Below are 16,678 nucleotides of genomic sequence, written 5' to 3'. Positions count from 1 at the left end.
TTTTTTATTGATAACTGTAACACCCTACTATACAGAGTCTTATGCTTAAGTCATAATTCAGAGATGGCAAGGTATTATGACCTCTAAAATAAAAATTTAGTACGTATAGTAGTATGAATGATTGATTATAACTAGGAGCCTTTATAGGAAAAAGGGGTAAACAAAAAAAATTGCAACTCAAAAGCGCAACACTCTGATCGATAACATAACGAACAAGGATAACCAATGCGAGATTATATATACACAAAGGAGTGTCAAAAACAGGAATATCAAGACTCAAAATCCGGCTGCGAAGATAACCGGTCCGAGCATAGCAATATATACATATGATAAAATAAGGAAAATCCCAAAGGAAACCCAAAGGGACACAAATACATAAAACCTATTCTCCAAAATCTCCCATAAAAGGAGTCATCACAGTTTGTATTATTTAATGGAGATAAAAGTATCTAAGCAAAACATATAAACCAAAACATAGTCCTGAGAACAAAGGATCTTCGCAAATCTAGAAGTCTCCAGCATGCTTCAACGGGAAACCTCACTTCCTGCATCTGAAAATCACAAAATCCGCATGGGTGAGAACCAGAGGTCCCCAGCATGGTAACAGCTTCCATATATATAATACATAATAATAGAGGAAAGCCAAAGGCAATCCTAGAACTTCCTCCAAATAATATCAAAGCTTATAAACAAGTTAAACCATATATGGCGACTGACTAAAGATTCTTCAGTCTAACTAATACTTTCCTTTCCAATTCCTTCACACCTCCCAACCACCAGCAGGAGTATAATGTAGCAAACACAGTTATATCAAACAAGAAATATACAAATAGGAACAATTAAGGCATTTAGGCAATTAGCAAGTAATATGCAGTCAAATAGGCAATCTCAAACAATTCATATAGTATGCATATGATGAATGCCTGTCCCTAGTGGCTAATGATATCATCTGTCAGTTATAGAGCCAACCCGACAAGTCCTGGTAGCTAACTGATGATTGGATTTTTGACGGTTTAGAATTTCACTAATGAAATCTCGTTGTAAAGTATAGTTTCTAAACCAACAATAATCCTTTCATACAAAAAGTTGTTTGTCACTAGTACAAACCCCTAAATTTATAAGCCAAAGTATTCAAATCTCGGGTCGTTCTCCCTAAGAATTACAATAAAGTGTCTTGTTATTGGTTATGAGTTATTTTGGGGTTTTGGATAAGAAGCATGAAAAGTAAATGGCAATGAAAATAAACTAACAACTATAAAAGGCTCTTGGCAAGGTATGAAAATTAGAAGTCCTATCCTAGTTATCCTTCTCAATTGTGATGAGAATTGTTCATTGCTACCACTTAGTTAACCTCTACTAAATAAAGGATAGTCAAGTGGATGAATTGACTTGAGCCACAAGTCCTAGCCAACTCCCAAGGAAAGACTAGCTTTGGTGCATTCCAAACCAATTAGCAATCTCTAATTATCAATCAACAAGGGAATTAGATAACTCAAGAGTCACTAATTACTCTACCTAGGCCAAGAGGAACAAAACCTACACTAAAATCCAACCAAGCATTTCATCAAACACTTGGAAGGCATAAAAGGAAAACATCACAATTATCATGAATTACCTCAAATTGCATTATTGAAAGAAACAAAGGAACAACAATCTATCCAAAACAAAATGAAGGATTACAATCATTAAAGCACATAACTAGAAAGAGGAAGGGGAGAAGATTAAGAATTGATAAATGAAAAGTGAATCAAAGCATGAATTAAACCTAGATCTAAGAAGAGAGATTAACCTAAACCTAATCCTAATTCTAGAGAGAAGTGAGAGCTTCTCTCTCTAAAACTAACTCTAAAACTAATCCTAATTATGCTATATGATTCCCTAGATTCAATAATTGCCTTCCCCTTCAATCCTTGATCCTTTTATTCCTTTCTATCAGCATTTTGCGCCAAAATGGGTTCAGAAACCCTCTCAAATCGCCAGGCACGTGTTGCATTAATGAAGTCATGTGCCACCATTGGCGCGTGCGCGCACGGTACGCGTGCGCGTCTCTGGCCGTACCGTGCGCATCCCTGGCCGATTCTGCAATGTGTGCGCGAGTGCCTTGTGCGCGTGCGCGTGCTTGGCCGAGATCAATTCTTTTGTCTTTTGTGCTTCTCTCCATTTGCATGCTTCCTTCCTTGCTCCTTTGATCCATGCCTAGCCTATTTCAATCCTGGAATTACTAACAAACACATCAAGTCATCTTATGGAATCAAGGAGAAATTAGAATTCATCAAAATAAGGCTTAAAAAGCATGTTTTTACACTTAAGCACAAATATGGGAGAGATAACAAAACCATGCTAATTCATGGGCTAAATGTGAGAAAAGATTATCAAAACACCCTAAATTCAATACAAGATAAATCCTAAAAATGGGGTTTATCAACCTCCCCACACTTAGACCTTAGCATGTCCTCATGCTAAAATAAGAAGGAACTAAGGGGTATGACATTTATTGAATGCAACTAAGCTATATGAGCTTATCTAAATGCAACTACCTAAAGCAATTGGAAATGCTTAGTTCAAACAAATCAATTCCCAAGAGACATGTGAAAGCACAATAGTTAGGGCAATAGGAGTTAAGTCCAAACCACAATTGTATTGAATTATCAAAAAGAAGCTCAAACTTGCAAGAATATAGATAATACGGGTGAATACATGTAATTGAACTTTTGAACCCTCACCGGATGTGTATCCGCTCTATTCACTCAAGTGTTTAAGGGTTAATTCACTCAACTCTCTTCTATTCATGCTTTCCAAAGTTTGATTTTCTTCTAACAATCAACACTTATTCAATGCATGCATACATTCATCATGAGGTCTTTCATTTAGGTTGTAATGGGGTTAGGGTCAAGGTAGGATCATTTATGGTTAAGTGGACTAGGATTTGAATCTTGGATTAGTATAGACTTTCCCACCTATCCTATATAATGACCTATACAAATTCAAACTATTCTAACTACCCATTCTTCACTTTTTCTTACATACTCATGCATTCTATTCTTTAATTCATAACACTTATGCATTGATTCCTTTTTTTTTTGTTGAACTTCACCTTGGGGCATTTTGTCCCCTTTTTATTATTTTTCTTCTTTTCTTTCTTTCTTTCTTTTCTCTTTTTTTTTCTTTTTCAAGCTATATACGAGAACATCAATGCATAAGGTCTATACATCTAATCAATACATGAATATGTTCCCAATTCCTAAACATGAAAGTGTACTACCCTTTTCATCCCCTCCAATGTTCCCAAGCCTCACCAACTTTAAATAATAAACACTCTCACTAGCCTAGGCTAATCAAAGATCTAAACAAGGACTTTCATTGGTTTTTCGCCTTGGGCTTGTAATGTGCTAAAATGAGAACAAGTTGGTTAAGCATAGGCTCAAAATTGGCTAACAATGGAGAGTAAAAGGTGGGCTATTTGGGTAAGTAGGCTAATGAAATAATGGCCTCAATCATACAAATGCATAAATACAAGAAATAAATGGACATATAGACTTAAGCAAATCAAGGATCACAATCATAGAAAGAGAACAATTTCACACAAGAATGGAAAATAAGTGGTTATAAAATGTAACCACATCAATAGGCTCAAGTCTCACAAGCTTGTGTTCTTAATTCAATACATGCTTCACAAAGTATGAATTCAAGCAAGCTTCACCAAAAGTTTTCTTTCAATCAATTGGGTTAATGCCCTATAGTTAAATTTCTTGGAAAATCTCACTATTTGACTAAGCATTGTTGTGATTGAAAAATTTAAAAATTTTCTTAGTTCACCCGTTTCTTTTCCACTTAAAATCAATTTCTTATGCAAAAAGGGTAACTAAGTGTTTGCAATTCAAAGTATGAATTCTAATCACAACCACAAACTAAGAAGGAAGATATGCAAAAATATATAAAGAAAAATCCAACTAAAAGTATGGAAATCTAAAATCCAAAATATCTAGAAATATCCAAAAGTATCAAGATATCTAAAATCTAAAATAAGCAGTAAAAGTATCTAAAGTAAACTAAAAATGCATCAAAATATATACAAAAGATATGCAAAAATAAGGTAACTAGTAGAGTAGCTGAAAAGTTCACCGGTCCCCTCCCCACACTTGAGAACAAGCATTGTCCTCGATACTAAACTGGAGGATCAGTGGAGGGTACAACGGTGGGCTCGGGCTCTGTCTGTGGTTGTGGGACTGGCTCTGGCTGTGGCTGTGGCTGTAGCTTTGTGGTGTCTGGGGCAGCTGGAGGAGCATCCTGCTGAGTCAGCACCTCCGCACCCTCCTCCTGATGATCCTGCTCATCGGAGGCCGGAGAATCGGGAAGCGGAGGTAGCTCGGCACCCAGAGAGATGAGCGCCTGGTCCATCCGATCTAATCGGCATCTGACATGGAGTCTCTCACGCTCTAAGAACTGGAATAGACACTGGATCAGTAGGTAAGTAGGCTCAGGGACTGAAGGTGGAGCTGTGGATGAAGATGGAGCTGCGGCGGTAGAAGAGGATGGGGTTGCAGTAGGGGCTGACGGTGAAAGTGTCCCCACGACTGCTCTAGCCCTAGAACGACGTCTAGCAGGGGGCTTCTCATGCACCCAACCACCCCAGGGAATAGTAACCTCCCTGTCATCTGCATCAGGGGGTGGTGGTGTCACATCATCGTCCAGCCAGGGTACCTCAGCTAGGGACGCCATACTCGTGACCAAGGTGGGAAATGGAAGTAGGCCACGAATATGCGCCCGCCACATGCACTGTCGGATAAGGCGGGGAAAAGAGACATCCTTCCCCTCCATAACACACCCAATCAGCAGAAGCATCTCCATAGGGATCTCAGAGAAATGAGTAGTAGGCAAGACATAGTGGGCAAAGATCATCTGCCAAGTCTTGGCCTCTCTAGTCAAGTAAGCAAATAGCATCCCCTTAGACTTGGTATTGTTTGCATCCATAACCCATGTAGCATCCGGTAAACCAATGACACTCCTAAGTGCCTCATAATCAAAAGTCATGGTATGGATAGCCATCTCTGCCTGCTGATGGGCACACAAGTCATCAGGAATATGCCGGCACTGTAATGCCTCTCCAATGGCAGTCTCAGTAATCATGATCTCTCTACCCCGCACCTGAACCGAATCCAAAGTGGGGCGGAAGAAGTTGCAGTAGAATTCCTTGACCCAAGAAATGTTGATATCCCCCAAATCTCTATCAACAAAGTCCAAACCCAACTCTAGGATGCGACTTGTAATCGACCGCCTCACATCATTGGGTAGGAGCAATTTCTTCTCAATGTTAAGCTTCGTTGTTCGATATTTGGAAAATTGAAGCTCACAGTAGAGATTGGGAAACTTGGTTGGGTTGGTAGAAGGTAACTGCTGACTTTCTTTTTCTTCATCATTTAATGGATTCTTAGCATAATGCTTGTAGATGGAGGGAATAGAGGGTGTAGAGAGTTTCCTTTTCTTGGAGGCAGTGGCTATAGCTTTCCCTTTATCCGACATCCTGAAAAAATATGATAGAACATAAGCAATAAAACACTTAGCATGTAACAAAGAAGGCATGTTCAGGATACATTTGGCTAAGAACAATCATGATGTTGCAATGAATATGAAAAGACTTGGTGAACAAGTAAACATAAGTGAACAAGTAAACCAAGAATGCAAGCTTCATTAAAGTCAACAACTCATACCTATTAAGCATAAAATCATCACACTTTAGAAAGAATGGTTAAAGAGGGTTAGAGGTGAGTAAATGTCAAATGGTTAAAGAAATTAGTAAGTTAGAAAATGGATTAGTTGGCATGATGATATTTTTGCTCAAAGACAAGAGAAGTTGCGGTTCATATTCACAATGATTGATGCAAATCTGGGAAGTTTAAAAGGAAGCGGAAATTGGCCCAAAATTGAAAGAAAGAACAAAAGAAAACTAATTTTCTGGAAAATCGGGTAGCATTCCGGCTTAAAATTGGACGTTCCCGGTAGCAAAATAGCACAAATAACATAATCACAACATCAATCAAGTACAGCAGCAGTGGTTTAGCATGCAGGCAACACAATTTGTATACAGAGTAGCTCAAAATTGGCACTTATCAGACAAATCAACAAACAGAAAATAAACACAAACGGAGTACTTATCAGGCCTAGAATCTTCTATCCAGTCCTAGCTACCTAACAGCAGATATTTCTAACTTAGCTTAACATGCAACATTTGAATTTAAAGTAACTAACAGACAATTACAGTAACTACAGAAATGAACAAGTAAAAGAAAAAAACAGAAAAACAAACAGAAATGGAGCATGAACCTGGGAGCTGGGAGGAATCGTGAAGGGAAGGAAAATTGGGATTGGGAGAACACGCATCCCCAACTCGAGTTATACTCATCATAAACTTGATCATAATCATGATCTATATCATCACCTTCACTGGTGAATATTTACGGGGACGAGCTCATCCGAGTCTTTCACAGTGCCCGACCACACTTATGACATAAGGTCAAAAGAGCTTCGAGTCTCAACCTGGAGCACGTGGTGGCTAGCCACTACTTCCTCCCAGGAAAACTCTCATCTCCAACAGTGGAAGTGCAACATTCACAATTCATTCAACAGCATATATACATTTATACACGGCCATAATCATGGCTCCGCCGTAACACGGCAATAATCTAGCCATCCAGCTCACGGTTAAATCCATAACCAGCCAGTTCATTAATAATTACGGCCCTTCGGCCCATGGCATATCAAGCACTTCCACCACCATCCTCCGCATCTCACATAATCATCTTTGATCCTCATTGATCATTCATTTTTCCCTTGCTTCACTCGTAAGTTACCACATTCACTAGCCCTTTTTCTCATAGCTAGACATGTCATAATGATTTAAGACATAAGTGGTGAGATCGGAGGCTTAGAAGTATGAAATTTGGCTTTTAAAACTCAAAAATTAACTTTGGGATGAAAACAGGGCCACGCGTACGCGCACTCCACGCGCACGCGTGGATGGCCTCAAAAACTCATCGACACGTATGCGTCATGCACGCTAACGCGTGGATTGAAAAATACCCAAGCGACGCGCACGCGTCAGCTACGCGTACACGTGGGTGCTCTCGTGCCCCTAGCACAAAGCTGGCACAATTCTGGCACAACTCTCGGGCAAAATGGCTGAGCATTGGGTGCAGCACATCGGCGCGCCCGCGCACGCGTGGATGGTGCTTTCCGAAAGAACGGCGCGTACGCGCCAAGTGCGCCCACGAGCAAGGGGTCATTCTGCTAAAAATTTTTCTAAGTTAAAAGCTGCAGAATTCACAGATTTAAACCCCAATCTTCCAACGGACATAACTTTCTCATTTTAAATCGTTTTTCACCCGTTCTTTGAACGGTATGGACATCCCGGATCCAATTTCATTTCAAAATAGATTTGGCACAAAACGGAGATTCGTAGTCCAAGTTATATCCCGTCAAAGTATGCCCAAAAATGATAGTTTCATACAAAACCACAACATGCCATTTTCAAAACAAGCCATTTCCAACTCTTTTCAAAATCAATCAAAATATGCCAATTTCATCCCTTTTCTTCGAAATCAGTTAAAATATATCAAATTCAACATCAAGCCTCCTCAACTCACACTTTGACACTTTACCACAATTTACAAAATCACTATCCCATCATTTTAACCCACTTCACCCAAGTGGCTCAAACTCAAACACATTGACATATCATATACTCTTCCTCATGCCAATTCTCAACAATACCAATTCCAATAAATCATCATTGTACACAATTAATATCATACTCACCATCAACATGGTTCAACCCACAATTCAACCATATTCAATCATCAAGCATATATCACAACATGCATATTCCTCATACATCATACCACTAAGGCATCAATAATCATCATCACATATATGAGCACATCATATATATCAACCATTCAATAACATCAACCATTCAATGCCTATCTTAGGGCCTCTATGCTAAGTATTTCCTACCACATTACATATTAGATACGGGAAACTAAAACCATACCTTAGCCGATTTCCCAAGCTCAACCGGAGCACTTCCAAATCACTTATCCACAAGCTCTCAAGGCCTTAACACCTCCAAGAACAGATTTTTCACGACCCAACCCTTTTTAAGCTTTTCAATATCACCAAATCAAGCTCCAATATTCACATATACACAGCCTAAGCCACAATCATCATACCCATACACAACATCTCAATACCCAAACATCATAGAACAATAAATTACACTAGGGTTGAGAATCTTACTACACCCAAGGTCCAAGGAGACAAGATTAACCTTCTCCTTCAAGAGAGTTGGGTCCTATAACATCAAAGAGCCCAAAATCTCAATATTTTTGCTCATGAAACTCGAAAACAAGGCTGGAAATTCGAAGAGAAAAACTTGGCTTACCTCAAGATTGATTGGATGGGTTTTGTAGAGCTCTCCGCGGTGAACGCGTGGCCGCAAACGGTGCGGCAATCGGAGCTCTAGATCAAAAGTTATGGTGGTTTGAAGATCAACCAAGGGAGAGAACTTGAGAGAGTGTTTTTCCCTCTTGTGCCTCTAATTTCAGCATGTGAGTGTGTTTAGTGAGGAGAGAGAATGCTGAAAACTAAGATCTTGGTTTAGTTATGTTGGGCCAAGGGCCCACTTTGGGTCCGATTGGCCCGATTTGACCCATTCGGTCCAATCTTGGTCTGAATTCTATATAATTGGTATTGAAATTCTCGTCTCAATCTCCTCTATCACATTTAGTCATAAAAAACCACATTTTAGGCTTTCTAGAATAAATTCTCATTTATGGGTTAATTAGCCGTGAATTTGGTGGGGTTTAGAGATGATCTAGTGGGGGAGGATAGATGAGGTTGATTCCGTGAATTTGGAGGATTTGCCGTCAGCTGAGGAGATCAGAGAAACAGTTTGGGATTGTAAGTCATCTAAGGCACCAAGTTGTGACGGGTATAACATGAATATCATCAAGAGGTGCTGGGATAAGATTGGACCTGAGTTTACGACAGTTGTGTTGTGGTTCTTTCAGACGTTCAGGTTACTGGCAGACGCCAATATCACTTGGATGGCTTTGGTACCTAAGTTCATTGGAGCAAAGGAGATCAAAGACTTGAGGCCAATTAGTATAGTTGGGTGTGTGTATAAGGCTATCTCGAAAGTGCTAGTTAGGAGGATAACATCAGTGATGCCAAGGCTCGTAGGGGAGACTCAGAGCGCATTTGTAAAAGGAAGAAAATCTATGATGGGACTCTCATTGCATGTGAAACTGTTCACTAGCTTAAACTAAGAAAAAAGGAGTAGCAATTATTAAGCTAGATTTTAAAAAAGCCTATGATAGAGTTAAGTGGAGTTTTGTAGACATTGTGTTGCATAAGATGGGGTTTGAAAGTAGGTGGAGGGCGTGGGTAATGGAGTGTGTGACCACCACATCTATGTCGATCTTGATAAATTGATCACCATCTAAGCTGTTCAAAATGAAAAAGGGTTTGAGACAAGGTGACCCACTATCTCCTTTTCTGTTTGTACTGGTTGTAGATGTTCTGCATAGAATTGCTGGAGAGGCGGTCAGAAACGGGTGCATATCACCATTGGTGGTTAGAAGAGACAGTATAGAGTTGCTGCATATTCAGTTTGTGGATGATACTATTCTGTTTTGCCCACCAGAAGACGAGACTGTGAAGAATTACAAGCGGCTTCTCCGTTGCTTTGAGTTGATGTCAAGGATAAGTATAAATTTTGACAAGTACAGCTTGATAGCAATCAATTGTGAAGGGTTATGGATTCACCGAATGTGTAGCTTATTAGGTTGTAAGGAAGGTATCCTACCCATTAAATATCTTGGAGTTCCCCTTGGAGTGAATTCGAGATTAGTCACGACTTGGAAGCATATTATTGACAAGGTGGAGGAGAAACTGAGCCTGTGGAAAGCTAAGGTGCTAAATAAGACTGGGAAGTTGGTACTTATAAAATCAGCGTTGAATAGTTTGCCAGTGTATTATTTGAGCTTATATAAGATGCCAAAGGTTGTGGCTGAGAAGCTGATTTCTATGCAGAGAAGATTCCTTTGTACCAAGGAGGATGAAAGGAATCATATAGCTTTAGTGAAATGGAAAGTGGTGCAGGCCCCTAAGAAGCTTGGGGGATTCGGAGTGGGCAACGCTATGGTTCGTAACACTACACTTCTGTTCAAGTGGTGGTGGTGGTTTGTAAAGGAAGAGTGTCCATTGTGGAAGAAGGTGGTCTGCTCCTGTAATAATCTAAATATTAACGAGCTGTTGTCCACTCAAGTGCTACCTACTAGAGGAGGTCTATGAAATGGTATTTGTCAGATCCATATCAAGGAGAAACATATAAGGATAAGATGATTACGGGCTTGTCCATGGAGGTTGGTGATGGGAAGCGGACTCAATTTTGGGAGGATGTATGGTTACATTGTTGATCCTTGAAAGCTCGGTTCCCCAGGCTGTTCTCTATTTAAAACCAATGTGGATCGGTTATAGGGGATTGTGGGTTTTGGGATGGGTTAGAGTGGATTTGGAACTTCCAATAGAGGAGAGAGCTTTTTCAGTGGGAGTTGGACCTTCTGGGTTAGTTACATGAGGCTTTGTGACCTGTGAAGCTAGTAAATAACAGAGAGGATAGAGTTATGTAAAAATATGAGAGGTAAGGAGTTTTTTGACTAACTCATTTGTGCAGGTTTTACAGATGGAATTACTGCCGGAGGATATATCCAGTTACAACTTCACTAAGACCGAGCAAATTTTGATCGAACCCATTACCATTGAGCAAATATGGGTTCGATGTACTTTTATCTTCAACGAGCGGCCCGGCATTCAATGCGGGTCGAAGCATCTGGTTGCCCGGTTGGTTAAATGCTGTTAATGAAAATACTAATTCATTATTTTTAACAATAGGTCCTGGAGACTTTTTGGTTCATCATGCTATTGCTATGGGTTTACATACAACTACATTGATCTTAGTAAAAGGTGCTTTAGATGCACGCGGTTCCAAGTTAATGCCAGATAAAAAGGATTTCGGTTATAGTTTTCCGTGCGATGGCCCGGGACGAGGGGGTGGTGCCCCCAAGCATGGAGCTATTTGCTTGGTTTGTCTTGATAGGAAGGGTGAGTACTAAGGAAAGACTGAGTCGGTTCGGGATTATTAGTCAGGAAGATATTGGGTGCGTTTTATGTAACAATGATGTGGAACGGGTCCATCACTTGTTTCTTGGCTGTGAGTTTTCTTGGCAGGTGTGGTGTGCGTGGATAGCAGCGTTTAGCCGATAGTGGTCTTTTCCAGGTTCAATAAAGGATCATTTTCTTAGCTGGACAGAAGAACCACATAGAAAGAAGGATCGTAAATAGTGGTTGATGTGCTTCTGTGTACTAGTTTGGAACCTTTGGTTAGAAAGGAATATAAGGATTTTTCAGAATCAAAGCAAAGATGTAGAAGAAATTATCAACATGACCTTGCATAGCTATAACGAGTGGAAATGTGTGGATCCCTTTTGTTGTTGATGGCGATGTCAAAGATGACTTAGGGATTGTCTTGTGTTATTTTGTTTTTTTTGTTTTCTGTTGTTTTGTTATCTAATTCTGTTTGTTCTACTTTACTGTGTTGAGCTCTTTTGTTTAAAAAAAACAATTCATTGTTTTTCTATCATCATCATCATTACTATTTCGATAAGATAAAGGGGCAGGGTTAGAGCGATTATTATTGTTATTATTATTCATGTTATCATTATTATTTTGAAATGGAGCAGAAATTATTTTAGACCATAACTACAACCCATCTACATTCTAACTATGGTATACCAAAAGTTAACTTCTGCAAAAAAAAAAAAAACTAACTAATTAGAATATTATATGCCAACAAACTGCCTTTAATTAGTCTCGATAATTTCCATCCTTTTTGCAATTGTCACAGCACTTGTTGGGGCCAATGGGAACCAAAACTACATGCGTAGCCTCTAGGTGCATCCACGACATTCAGCAGGTGAGGAAAAAATTTTACTCAAAGTAGCATGACCTAAATATAATACTAAAAAATACTTCAATTCAATACATTTTATACCAAATATAATATAGTTTAAGAACACTATCAGCCAGGGAATAATTCAGAATGTAAGGTTCAAGACAAGAACTTCAAAAGAACCAAATTTAATCGGAATGAGATATACAAAAGATGCAAGACATGAAGCAAAAGAACGAAACCGCATCTTAAGAATAGCATATATCTCAGGGAATTCAAGTAAACGTATGTAATTAAGATCAAATGAAAATAGCATATGAACAAGGAACAAGATTGGGGAATAATTAGTTCACTTTCCAAGAAAGAAACCCCAAACAAAATTTCAAGATAAACCATGGAAAGACAAGATACGTGACCGAGCAACCCCGAGATGCAACTTCTAACGTTCTCAAAACCCATAATTCGCATCACCTATTAATTCTATTTTGTCTATGACAATCCATTAGTGTTTCTGTATGCACAAATCATCAGTATTAAGTTGGCCAGACCTAATACCATGAGAGATGCAATGGTCGAGTAACAGTATTAATCAATAGACAATCATGCATTTGATACTCAAACTCTTGTCATCGGAACAAGTCCTACTGCATGACAGACACTCAGAGTATGCAGTAAAGCATAGTCAGTCCATTCCCAAGGCTCTAACGGGAACGAACTGCTCTGGTACCATAATGTAACACCCTAACTTTTAGCACCTCATGATCGTACTAAAAGCTCAAGTGTTACTTCCCTCTAAACCTTTTTATTTTATATTATCTTTATTTAATATTAATCCTTTGCGAATACGAAACAAAATTCTTATTAAAGAAAACGAAAGGAGCCTTTATTTTAAACTAATTAATCACAAAAGTATATATATTCACATAGCTTTATATACATAGACTTATGTCAAAGAACCTCAATTACAAATCCTACCCCTCTAAAAAAACAAAATAATAAACGAGGATGGGAAAATAAATTCTAACCACTCAACTTATGAAAATAATCTACTATGCTCCTGTAGCTCCGCACTAAACCTTCGCACCTGTAGCTGAAAGGAGGTGGAGATAGGGGGTAAGAACTGGGGAGTTCTTAGTAGGGTCGGGGTAGTTAGTTAAGTTCATTTTATTATGTTTTCAGTAAATGATAACAGTCAACAAAGTACAATCCAACTCAACAATTACAAAACATAGAATCAAATCACACGCACACAAAGTCATAGAAAACACAATCACAAACAAATATGCGCAAACAAGGATGATGCATGTCTAGTCCTATCGCAGGTCATGAGCTCATGTGTCGGTCGCCTACCCGCTCTCGACATTGCTCGGGCACGAGTCCCGGATATGGCTTTCCAGATACATACTGTGTGCTTATAAGTCTTACGGTTAGGCTACATACAGTGTGACTTTCAATGTGCTTACATCTGAAAAATAGTTCTCAGTGTGTGGACGTCCCCAATATACATTTGGCATTAAAGCCCAAACAAAGTCGCATCTGCTCTCCTGTTGCAGACAATCTTTTAAAACTTTCTCTTTATCTTTTTCCTCTGCTCTCCTGTGGTAGAGGTCTCTTTACTTAATACATTCTTTCATTCATGTCCTCTGCTCTCCTGTGGTAGAGGTTCTTTAATATTTTTCTTTCCTTTTCTTTTCTTTCTTCTTCTTTTCTTTCCTATCATTCCATAGTATGTATAAATTATTTTGACATTATTCTCTTGCCTCTTCCTAAGTGTTTTATGGAAAAGAATTATAAAGTCCTTTAATTAAGTCTGCGTTCTCTAAAATTTTTAAGATTACTCTGCTTGCTTTCTCATTAATATTACACATTATAATATTCTTACAAAATAATATTTTGATAAATACTAATTATAATAATGATTTATTTTAATATAAATGAGTAATTTTAAAGAAGTAATTAAAATAATATTTATAATCTTCTTTTAAAACTTAGTTTATAAAATCTTATTTTTAAAACTTTTACTAATTACTTTATAAGATACGAACTCTTTAATATTCTGTTCTTAATCTTAATATTTTACAAAATTATATTTAAATTCTCACTTATTTTTATATTTATAAAAATAACCTGAGTTTTTATAAAATATCCATTTTACCCATGAACTTTACTTATTACCCAAAATTCCCAAAAACTTATATAATTATAAATTTAACCCCGATCTTTTATCAAATTACATTTTTATATTCAAAAATACAACCTCCTCTTGTGATCTTTCAAAATATATATTTAATTTTAAATTCTTTTTTGGTTACGAATTTTTCACAACTTTTAATTTTAATCTTTCAACCATAAAATCTCATCAATTTTCTCAATATTCAAGTTTAACAATAGCCCTCAAATACATCAAAAACAGTTCGGTCCTTATCGGATCTATAATGGCCAAACTTTAAAGCATCAAATTCAACGAGATTCAACAAAATTTTAAGCACAAAATCACTCAAATTCAAGCAATAATCATCAAACCAACAATTACACATCAAGAATATATTTAATTCATATTAAAATTACCAAAACCTACTTTCATACGAAATTAAAATACTCGAGGCTACGGAGAAACTTTCTGACCGAGTTGCCGAAGAAAAAAATGTCAGAAATCATCTGTGCCTCATAGAACTTCAGTTGGCCGAACTCAAAAGTAGGAGAGCTACGTCACTGTCAACATTCATCGATAAAAAAATTGATGCCAATATGTAGAAGAGGAAGATACAAACACTCTTATCGTATTAGATTTTTTATTGAAATTACGAATCTCAAAAAATCGAAAGCGAAAGTTTTTGGAAAGTTCACGGTTTCTTTCTTTTCTCTCTCGGTCCTATCTCTCTTGTACCACCCAAGAAAGAAATATGCAATGCTAATTACGTGCTAATGATCATGATTTATGGAAAATGTTACACATATAAGGGGTTTAGGTGTCATAAGTATATATATGAAAGCATGTAAGCCACATTCGGCTTGCTCTTTTTCCTTCTTTAATATATATACATAATGAATATATATAATGGCATATATGTATAATAACGACCTCCGGCCATTTTTATAATAATATAAATTTAATTCAATTCAAATAGTTATAAATTAATTTAATTATTTTTAATAAAATAATTTTTAAAAGTAAAGAACTTCAATTTATAAAATAAATTATAAGTAATTTATATTTATATTTTTAATATTGAGGGTCGGTACATTGTAAGTGTGAAGAGTATAAAAAATTAGTTCCATATCATTAAAAAATATAAATAGATGAAGAATATATAAAATAAAAGACCTATTAAATTGACAATTTTTAAGTTTGGAGTTGAATGTGACATTTTTTTTAATTTTAATTTCTCATTGAAATCTCTTACTAGTTGAGAGCTTTCCATCATGACCTAATAAATAAAACGAGGACAGAAAACTAGCCAAAAGATAAGAAAATATATTTTTATATTTATTTATTTTTTAAAATCAATCCGTATTTATCACACTATAATAATAATAATTAATAAATAGAAAATAAAATACATATTTCTCTTATTTGTACTTCATTTGGTACTGTTATTTTTTTGAATTCTATCTATTTGATTTCACCTATAATTTTTATTTTATTTTATTTATCTAACAACGTAGTACAAATAATAATAAATTAAGATTTCTTTTAAGATTTATTTACCTAACTATTATATACAGGCAAAATATTAATGGCAAGTAATTATTTTCAGCTTAAGTTGTTTATTTTTTTAAACTAGCAGAATTTAGTATTGTTTATTGTTACTTACATCCACAACTAGAAAATGGATTAATACAGACAGATTTACAGACAGATTTAGTCTTTATTACAGACAGATTTTTTGTTACCGACGGATTTTGTCCCTCTGTAAAAACCCTGTCGGAAATTATTTACTGACGGATTTTTTTTCCGTCGGAAAATTACAGACGGATTTTTACCAGTTACCGACGGATTTTTCCTCTGTAAATTCTCCCTTTATTTCCTGAAGGCGACGAACTTACAGACGGATTTTCCGTCTGTAATTACAGACGAATTTTCAAACGGATTTTTCGTCTGTAATTACAGACGGATTTTCCGACGGATTTTTCGTCTGTAATTACAGACGGATTTCCAGACGGATTTTCCGTCTGTAATTTAAACTTTGGAAAATCATGATTACAGACAGAAAATCCGTCTGTAAATCCGTCAGTAAGGTAAAATAGAAATTTTTTTTAATTTTTCTATTGGAAAATAAATTTTAGATTTGTTTTCTAAATTTACTCCATCAAACACACTGTAAATTGAAAAAATGAAAGCCAAAAATCACATAGATAAATATAATATTCATTACATGATACCTATAAAATTGGATGTTATTTTTCAACACCATTATTCAATATCTCACTGTCTCGATAAAAAAATACTCCAAAATTTCTTTTAAACTACAACAGAGAAGGGCAGGACTTTCAGCCTAAATTTTAAAACTATTTCCTCATGCTCTCTTTAAAGTTTAAACTCTCCAATCTAATCTGAGTTACATGATTCTTTACTCCATGGTAGACTCTTGTGTGGCTGAAACTTGAAAGTATTTGTTTATCTAGTTCTTCTTCTTTGATTTGTTTACATTGGACTGAGCATATGCAATT

General features: G+C 36.8%; 2 protein-coding genes across 2 annotated transcripts; one reads left to right on the top strand and one right to left on the bottom strand.

The window, feature by feature from the left end:
- Nucleotides 1–4,164: 4,164 nt before the first annotated feature.
- Nucleotides 4,165–4,719, bottom strand: LOC127747652 (uncharacterized). Its single transcript, XM_052261766.1, has one exon. It carries the CDS (start codon nucleotides 4,717–4,719, stop codon nucleotides 4,165–4,167), a length of 555 nt encoding a protein of 184 aa, XP_052117726.1.
- A 4,791-nt stretch (nucleotides 4,720–9,510) lies between these two features.
- LOC110281555 (uncharacterized) lies at nucleotides 9,511–11,171 on the top strand. The gene is made up of 3 exons (XM_021143896.1): nucleotides 9,511–10,275; nucleotides 10,733–10,838; nucleotides 10,951–11,171. Exons 1-3 carry the CDS (start codon nucleotides 9,511–9,513, stop codon nucleotides 11,169–11,171), a joined length of 1,092 nt encoding a protein of 363 aa, XP_020999555.1.
- Nucleotides 11,172–16,678: the final 5,507 nt, after the last annotated feature.

This window comes from Arachis duranensis, chromosome 5 (assembly GCF_000817695.3).
Source record: "Arachis duranensis cultivar V14167 chromosome 5, aradu.V14167.gnm2.J7QH, whole genome shotgun sequence".
Classification (NCBI taxonomy): domain Eukaryota; kingdom Viridiplantae; phylum Streptophyta; class Magnoliopsida; order Fabales; family Fabaceae; genus Arachis; species Arachis duranensis.
Note: the sequence above shows the minus strand (reverse complement) of the source record. Positions and strands in the feature narration are given on the sequence as shown.

Bases quoted from the DNA above. Each gene is read 5' to 3' on its own strand.
- LOC127747652 (XM_052261766.1), bottom strand. From the start codon at position 4,719: ATGGCGTCCCTAGCTGAGGTACCCTGGCTGGACGATGATGTGACACCA.
- LOC110281555 (XM_021143896.1), top strand. From the start codon at position 9,511: ATGAAAAAGGGTTTGAGACAAGGTGACCCACTATCTCCTTTTCTGTTT. The intron at 10,276-10,732 runs GTCTGCTCCTGT...TCATTTGTGCAG, and splicing joins GTCCATTGTGGAAGAAGGTG to GTTTTACAGATGGAATTACT. The intron at 10,839-10,950 runs GTACTTTTATCT...TTTTAACAATAG, and splicing joins TGAGCAAATATGGGTTCGAT to GTCCTGGAGACTTTTTGGTT.